Source organism: Mandrillus leucophaeus, unplaced genomic scaffold (genome assembly GCF_000951045.1).
Source record: "Mandrillus leucophaeus isolate KB7577 unplaced genomic scaffold, Mleu.le_1.0 Scaffold365, whole genome shotgun sequence".
NCBI classification, from domain to species: domain Eukaryota; kingdom Metazoa; phylum Chordata; class Mammalia; order Primates; family Cercopithecidae; genus Mandrillus; species Mandrillus leucophaeus.
The window spans coordinates 1,867,281-1,876,092 of NW_012103865.1; the positions used below are offsets into that span (position 1 = coordinate 1,867,281).

Sequence of the window (8,812 nt, forward strand, 5' to 3'; positions counted from 1 at the left end):
GAGAATCACTTGAACCTGGGAGGCAGAGGTTGCAGTGGGCTGAGGTCACACTATTGCACTCCAGCCTGGGTGACAGAGTAAGACTCTCTCTGGGGGAAAAAAAAAAAGAAAAAAGATCAACTGCTTTTATGTGACTTTATTTCTTATTTAACAAGCAAATGAAGAGTGCTCTTTCACTTAGAAATTCCACTCCTAGGAATGTATCCTAAGCTTTTAATTTAAAATATCTGACTTTATGTGTGTGTCTGTGTGTATTTTATATACATAATGTATATGTACTTATATAGATATATAATTACATACATATTACACACATGAAAGTAGATATACAGCCCCACAATACACTATAGTAAATAAAATGGATACGATCTATAATCCAATTGTCAGAAAATGAGATTTACTAGGTTTAAATACAACTATACAGTGAAAAAAACACTCAATGGTCAAATAAACGTCTTAGAAGAAGATTTTTGACATGGGAAATATTCATGACTATTATTGCCAGATGAAAACCATGGGTAGGTATAATGTTTACTTCTTATCACTTTTTATTTCTAACATATTGTAGGTCAACATATGAACATGAAAATGGCTAGATATTCACATATTAACATAATTAAAATGCTTACCTTTAGCTTTTAATTTCTTAGTCATTTACATGATGTTTCATTTTTTTAATTTTCAAAAAGAAGTAGGAAAATGAATGTCATATTCTCAAGTAAGACATGAACCTTTTTAGTCCCACTATGAATCAGCTTTTTGAAACTTTGACCTGTGATCTAAAATTGTCAGGTGTCAGAAAATTCCTCATATGCAAAGAAAAGTAAATAAACGTATTAAATTAATAACTAACATAAAGGTCTAGGAATTATAAGTTGTTTACCCTAAAAATAAACCACCAGATAATGTAAATACTGTTAAATTAGTGAAATCTATTAGAGTCTTTAGAAGAGTCAGAAATCAATATAGGTACTCTAGAATAAAATTGATTTTAGGAATCTATTACCCCATGACACTATCTTAATTCTATGCTAAATAGGATGACCATCCTCTCTAAATGTGGTTTTTAAATAATTGCCAGATTAGGACTGAAAATAACTTAAACATAGTAGAGACTACCATAGACTACCATATGTTTCCTCTAAATTATTTTGAATTAAATAACTTCCATTTTTATTGATTCTCCAGTTGTGACCTTTTCATTCATACTTCAGTCCTTGACGAACTGTTATTAAGGAATGGGATGCAACCAGCCCTGGGTCACGGAATTCATCCTGATGGGATTCCAGCTCTGTGCAGAGATGGAGATGTTTCTCTCTTGCATCTTCTCGCGATTTTATGCCTTCCGTCTACTGAGGAATGGCATGAACATGGGGCACACCTATCTGGACGACAGAGATGACAGACTATACACTCCCATATACATTTTCCTCTCACACCTGGCCATCAATCACATGTATTATGCTTCCAACAATGTTCCAAAGAGGCAGGTGAACCAAATGAACCAGAAAAACAAAACAAAACAAAACAAAACTTTGTTCTATGGATAAAGCAGATATTTTCGTACTTGGCTTTTGCTCACACAGAGTCCCTAATTTAGGCAATGATGTCCTGTAATAGATAAATGGCAATCTGCTAGATCCTTCTCCAACCCTTTACTTTGAGCCTATGGGTGTTGTTATGTGTGAGATGAGTCTCCTGAAGATGGTAGACAGACGGGTCCTATTTTTTAAATCCAACTTACCACTCTGTGCCATTTAAGCAGGCATTTAGACTATTTACATCCACAGTTAATATTGGTATGTGAGGATTTGATCCTATCATGAAGATGTTAACTGGTTGCTTTGTGGTTTCTATTGTGTGGTTGCTTTATAGAATCTGTGGGCTATGTACTTAAGTGTGTTTTTGTAGTAGAATACATCATTCTTTTGTTTCCATGTTTAGAGCTCCCTCAAGGGTCTCTTGTAACCCTGGTCTAGTGGTAACACATTCCCTTAGCACTTGCTTGTCTGGGAAATATTTTATCTTTCCTTCATTTATGAAGCTTAGTTTGACAGGATATGAAATTCTTGGTTGGAATTGCTTTAAGAATGCTGAAAATAGTTATCTAATCTTTCTGGCTTGTAGAGTTTGTGCTGAGAAGTTCTCTGTCAGCCTGATGCGGTTGCCTTTATGTGTAATCTGACCTTTTTCTGTAGTTGCCTTTAAGATTTTTTTCTTTAGCTTTGACCTTGGACACTCTGATGACTATATGTGTTGGTGATGTTCACTTTGTATAGTATCTCGCAGGTGTTTTCTGGATTTTTTCTATCTTGCTGTCTAAGTTTCTGGCAAGATTAGGAAAATTTTCTTGAATTATTCTATCAAATAAGTGTTTCAGGTTGTTTACCTTTCTCCCTCTCTCTAAGGAATGTCAATAATTCATAGTTTTGGTCACTTTACATAATGTCATATTTCTCAAAAACTTTGTTCATTTTTTAAAATTATTTTAGATTTATTTTTCTCTGACTGGGTTAGTTCAAAAGACTTAAATTCAAGCTCTGAAATTCTTTCTCCTGCTTGGCCCAGCTATTAATAATGCTTTCAATTGTATTTTGAAATTCCTTGAGTTTTTCAATTTCAGAAACTCTGATTGATGTCTTTTTAACATTATTATCTGCTTCTTCATTTTCTAGATTGCTTTAGAAGTTTCTTTGCATCGATTTCCAACCTTTTCTTGGATCTCATTGAACTTCTTTGCAGTTCATGCCTTGAATTCCTTATCTGTCAATTACGAGTTTCCATTTTGGTTAAGGACCATTGATGGAGAGTCAGCATGATGTGAATGTAGATTCAGATCTTTCATGGTGCCAGCATTCCTACACTGATTCATTCTTATCTGAAGATACTAACACTTCTAATTTTTATAATTATTTTTGTGTAGGTAGGATTTTTTATTTTTCTTCCTTTCCCTATATATATTTTTCTTTTTCTTTCCCTTTCCTTTTCCTGCTCTCCCTAGAGGATGTGACTGAGGATAATGCTGGGTAGGGTCTTTTGGCTTTGCTTCCACAACCATATGCACTTCTGTCCTCAAGTTTTATATTGGGCTGGGTACTTTGACCTACAAGACAGTAGATAGCACTTATGGGTAACAGCAGGTTGCAGCCAATGGGGCTGGGTATACACTTGATTCTTGTTTACCAGGAAAACACTGCGTGGGGTTAGACCCAGCAAGTCCATCTACAGGTGCCCCAGTGATAGGCACTAGCACCAGCTCTGAGGGAGAGTCCAGTGGGCAGCCACCAAGTATCCAGAGGCATGCCTTAGCATGGAACTTGGCCCAAGTTCTCTGCATAGGGGTGCCAGAGGCAGCCTAATCTCTTAATCCAGGAGAGTGGCTGCTCCAAATGCCTGGAGATCTGCCTCATTGTGGAGTGGAGAGGGTCTCCTTGCACAAATATCCCTGCACAGGAAGGATAGGGTGGCTCAGGCTACTGCTCCAGGCGAGGAGGTGCTCCAAATACCTGGAAATCTGTGGAGCAGAGAGGGTCCCACTGCACTGCAATTCTTCTCTGCACCAGAAGAATGGAGCAGCTCCGACTGCTGATTCATGCTAATGGCACTCTGAATCCCTGGATATCTGCCTGGGCATGGAGTGGAGATGGCCCCCTTGCACAAGGATCTCTGCACAGGAAGGATGGGGCAACCCAGGCTGCTAGCCCATGCGAGCAAGTGCTTTAAATGCTTGGCAATCTGCTTATGTGTAGAATGAAGAAGGCCCTGCTACACCACAGTCTCAGGAAAGTAGGCTGGGACACCCAGCAATAACACACACAGACCAGTTCTAGTTCATCAAGCTAGCCCTGCCTGAAAGTCTCATTGCCCAGGAGAAACCACAGCCGTAGCAGCTCTCCTCCCGCCCAAGGTCTGTGACTGGGGAAAGCACAATTCCAGTGCCTACTGTTGAGATGTTTTCCACGGTTCTGTCTGTGGAGGACCCTACCCTGATCCAGAGCAGGTGCTCCAGTTTCTGTCCCAATACTAAAATGCCTGCATGGTCACTCTGCTGGGTTGCCAAAGAACAGCTGAATTTAGATGCACACAAATTAAAAATGGTGTCCTGTTCTCTGTCCTGGGGCTGGGAAAACACCTGTAGCTTTTTCCAGTATCCGTCTCTGTCAGTGTCTCCAAGCCTCTCGCGAAGTTAGCTCCAGGATTTGAGAGAAACAAAGTGCTCTCTCTCAGCCTGCGTTGCTCAGATCCCCAGTGGAAACGTGAGTCACAGAGGGAAGCTTCTACCTCTCATGTGCTGGGACTTCAATTCACTTTTATCAGCTGGACAGCATTATGGTGGCTGTTTGCCAGCATTCTCCTCCTCCGGATCTGCAGTGTTCTTCACAATTCCAGTGGATCTCCGTTTTCCTTCTTGAATTAAAGCTCACAGAATTTATCTTTATGCACTGCCTTGCTATTTCCAAGCGACTGTGGCATATTAAAAGCCTCTAATTGCCATCTTGAAAAAACAAATCTATCAACAATGTTTGATATGAGTTGGCCAATACTCAATTGAAAATAAGAAAAATTTTTATGTGCAAGGATAGTCTCTGAGGTTGAGCACTTTTGTTCAGTGATGAGTCATTTGAATTACCAACATGGTTAATGCTATAGAAATCTATGGAACCCATTTCTTTAAGAAATAGATTCATATCTTAATAAAGAACATCTTTTTTATTGTTTAATTGCCAAAACAACATGTTAGCCTATTACTGTAAGTAACCAGTTCAATCATAGCCATTCACATCATGTAGTACCAAGTGGTATTTTTTCAGAAAAAATGAACATGAGGAAGAAAACTCCTTGACTGGAAAAAAAATTGATACATATAATCATTACAGAGCTGTATATGTATATAACACTAACTGTGAGATGAATGAAGAAAACTCAGATTCACTGTTGAGTAGCTTATAATTTCGAAGTCCTCTGCTAGATATGAAAACTATTTAGTGTTGAACAAAAATAGGATACTATATCTCACAACTCCTATATAAATGTTTCCATTCCTACTTTATTTCTGCTTTCATTTTCACGGCGCATCTACAGTCTCTCTTCCGGCCTCCCATTTGTATTTTACAACATGCATAATTACAGATTTATTCTTTAATTATCTCATTTTCATATGAGTTTTATATCTCTTGAAAGATTTCTTTGAAACTTCTGCTTTTTTTATTTTCCAGAGCAGCAGAGTATTTTTAGAAAATAATATTTTACCTTATTATGCCTTTCAATTATTAAAAGAAAAAGGGAAAGTAGTAAAATAAACAAATGTAGAGAGTCACCAACTTACAGTGGTTTCACTTAAGATTTTCAACTGTCCAATAGTGGGAAAGTGATATGTATTCAGTAGAAACCATATTTCAAATACTCATGCAACCATTATCTTTTCATTTTCAGTACAGTATTCAGTAAATTACATAAAATATTCAACAGTTTTCTATAATATAGTCTTTGTGTAAGATTATTCTGCCCAACTGTAAGCTAATGTTAGTGTTCTGAGCATGGTTAAGGTGGGCTAGGATAAGCTGTGATGTTTGGTAGGTTAGGTTTATTAAACATATGTTCAAGTCAGGTATAGGGGTGTGTGCCTAGAGACCCAGCTGCTCAGGAAACTGAGGCAGGAGGATTGTTTGAGCTCAAGGAGTTTGAGAATATAGTGCACTACGAGCACACCTGAGAATAGCCACTGCACTCCAGCCTGGGCAACATGACAGGAGTCTATATTTTTTTAAAAAAAGCATCAGCTTACAATATTATCAACTTCTGATGGGTTTATTGGAACATAATCCTATCATAAGTTGAAGAGTATCTTTATATAGTAGAATATAGTAACATACTACAGACTTGTTTCCTCAAAACATAAAGATAAACCACACTAATGATCATCCATGGGAGAGGGACACCCAGGCAGTGTCCTGCAAAATGAGAAATACTTGTAGGCCATACTTCACATTCCTGACTGAGTCTCTTCCCCATGAAATAAAATCATTAAGAAATTTTTAGTAACATTTTAATTATTATATTTTAATTAAAAATTTAGGTATAGAAAGAAGATTGTATAGCTTTACATTAAAAATAAATTATTATGTGACTTGGCTACTTGACACCAACTAGCTTGTGTCAGATTCACCCTCCCACCATAAAAAACTATACAATCTGGACAAAATATAGAAAAAAATTCTTGACAGGTGCATTAGTCTGTTCTCATGCTGCTAATAAAGACATACCCAAGACTGGGTAATTCATAAAAGAAAGAAGTTTAGTGGACTCACAGTTCCACATGGCCGGGGAGACCTCACAATTATGATGGAAAGGCAAAGGAAAAGCAAAGGCACATCTTACATGGCAGACAAGAGAGAGGGCACGTGCAGGGGAGCTCCCCTTTGTAAAACCATCAGATCTCGTGAGACTTATTCACTACCACAAGAACAGCACGGGAAAGACCCGCCCCCATGATTCAATTACCTCTCACCAGGTCCTAAGCATGGTTCAGGTGGGCAGGCTACACGTGGGAATTATAGGAGCCACAATTCAAGATGGGATCTGGGTAGGGTCACAGCCAACCATATCAGCAGGCACTGAAGAACATTGTTGCAGCAAGTCAGGTATGAGATCTTTAAGAAAGGTGAAGCACATGAGATTTGTACCACATTTGCCAGGATTTTCCAGAAAGGCACCTTCCTGACGTTGGTACAGGAAAATGCGACCCAACCAGGGGTTAGTGGTCTTGGGAACCAAAAGAAGCAATGAATAGAGTTCAAAGCTGCTAAATTGGTTTGGAATTGGGGGTCAATGTACCATATGGGAGAGAGAAAGAACCTAGAAATGGGTGTGTAGATGCCATTTTGGTCCTTCTGTGACTTCTTAGCTATGTGACAGCTGGTTAAGAAGAGAGGAGACCTAGTAGAAAACAACGGCTGGCATACAGAAAGCAGAAGAGATCATCAGGGACTGAAAATTTACTGGAAAGCTACTGGAGTTCAGATCCAGCCAGATGGGGAAATGTTGGTAAACAACTGAGAAACTCATTTGGACTCTAAAAATTATCTTAGGAGAGGTGCAGTATCCTAGGAGTGAGGCATATGTTCTAAGAGGAAAATAAAATATCATTACCATAATACAGCTTAAAACTATGTCTTGAGAGCAGCAAGATGATCTACAAGTAATTACAACTTCTGCCCAGATAAAAAATTCAAAATTCTTGAGTATTTCAATATTATATTAGCCATAAACTCAGCATACTTTAAAAAAAATACCAAATATACAAAAAAGCAAGAAAAGAAGACTGATGAGAAATAAATCAGTTATTAAAAACAAATTCATAGAGAATCCAGATATTGGAGTTAATAGATAGAGCCTCATAATATCTATGATCAATATAAAGGAAAGAAAGAAAAAATGAAAGACAAAACAGGTTGTGTCCGATTTCTTTCTGGCAGCTCTGAAATGCTCACTTTATTTTCACAGAATCTAATTTCCTAAATTATGTTTGATGTTTCAAGCAAAAATCATAGCATTGCCTAGTGTTATTCTAAATGTATGTAAGACAATTATACTACAAATCTGAGAGGGCAAAGAGGCATAATATGACAGAGGGTTGCTATACTTCACTCAAACTGGAATACAGATGACACCCATTTAGTGTGATAATGTATATATAAAGGAATATATACTAAGCTATAAAATGCAACCTAAACAACTATAAAAAAGAAGACATGCTATAAATACTATGAATAACAAAATGGAATTCTAAAACAAATATTCAAATAACCTACAGGAAGTCATCAAAAATAAACAGAGAAACAAGAATTGATACAGGAAAAAAAAAAGTCAGGCTTATGCGCTAAAATATCCATAATTAGATTAATTATGAATGGTCTACCAAGACACAGATAATAGAAGAGTGTATTTAAAAGAATGACTCTTTCGTATATATTTCTTGTATGCTGTGTACAAGAAACTCACTTGAAATTTACCAATACAGGGCAGGCCAAATTAAAAGGATGAAAAAACATATATTACACAAACATTAATGCAAGGAAAGCAAGAGTGCCTGTATGTATATCAGATAAAGCAAAGAAAATTACCAGAAACAGAGAGATTATATAATGATCAAAGGTTTAATCCATAAAGAAAACGGCGATTTTAAAAGGGTACTCACCAAACTTAACAGAACTGCAAAATATGTGATGTGAAAACTGCCAGAACTAAGGCGGGTCAGGCTGGGACCTGCGTTGCCTCAGGATGTAAAGTGTAACAAGGGGGCCTGGGGGATGAGGGGACAGCAGCATGGGCCTGTGAGGCCTGTGCGGTGCCCGCGTTCCCAAGCTCCCCCCGCAGCCGGCTCCTCAGTGGTCCGCTCCGCTTGGTGGCCGCGTGCGGATTCGGATTCCAGACCCCGGCTGCATGTTCTCCACCGCTTGTTGTGGCCAGTGTTACTGCGGAGACCCCAGAGCAGCCTCGGCGCTGTGGTGGAGCCGGGCGCTACCCCTCAGCCCTATCTGGGGCTGGTCCTGGAGGAGCTACGCAGGGTTGTGGCAGCACTGCCTGAAAGTAGGAGACCATATTCGAATCCTTATGGTTTTCCATGGGAACTGGTGGTATGTGCAGCCGTTGTTGGATTTTTTGCTGTTCCCCTTTTTCTGTGGAGAGCTTTTAGATCCGTTAGGAGTCGGCTTTATGTGGGAAGAGAAAAACAACTTGCTGCAACGCTTTCTGGACTAATTGAAGAAAAATGTAAACTACTTGAAAAATTTAGCCTTATTCAAAAAGAGTA

General features: G+C 38.4%; 1 protein-coding gene across 1 annotated transcript in view; it reads left to right on the top strand.

The window, feature by feature from the left end:
- Nucleotides 1–8,309: 8,309 nt before the first annotated feature.
- Nucleotides 8,310–8,812, top strand: part of LOC105546690 (cTAGE family member 8-like) — a 2,770-nt gene continuing 2,267 nt past the window's right edge. Inside the window, exon 1 of the mRNA XM_011989944.1 lies at nt 8,310–8,809. Within this exon, the coding sequence (XP_011845334.1) occupies nt 8,310–8,809 (500 nt within the window). The remainder of the gene's footprint in view (nt 8,810–8,812) is intronic.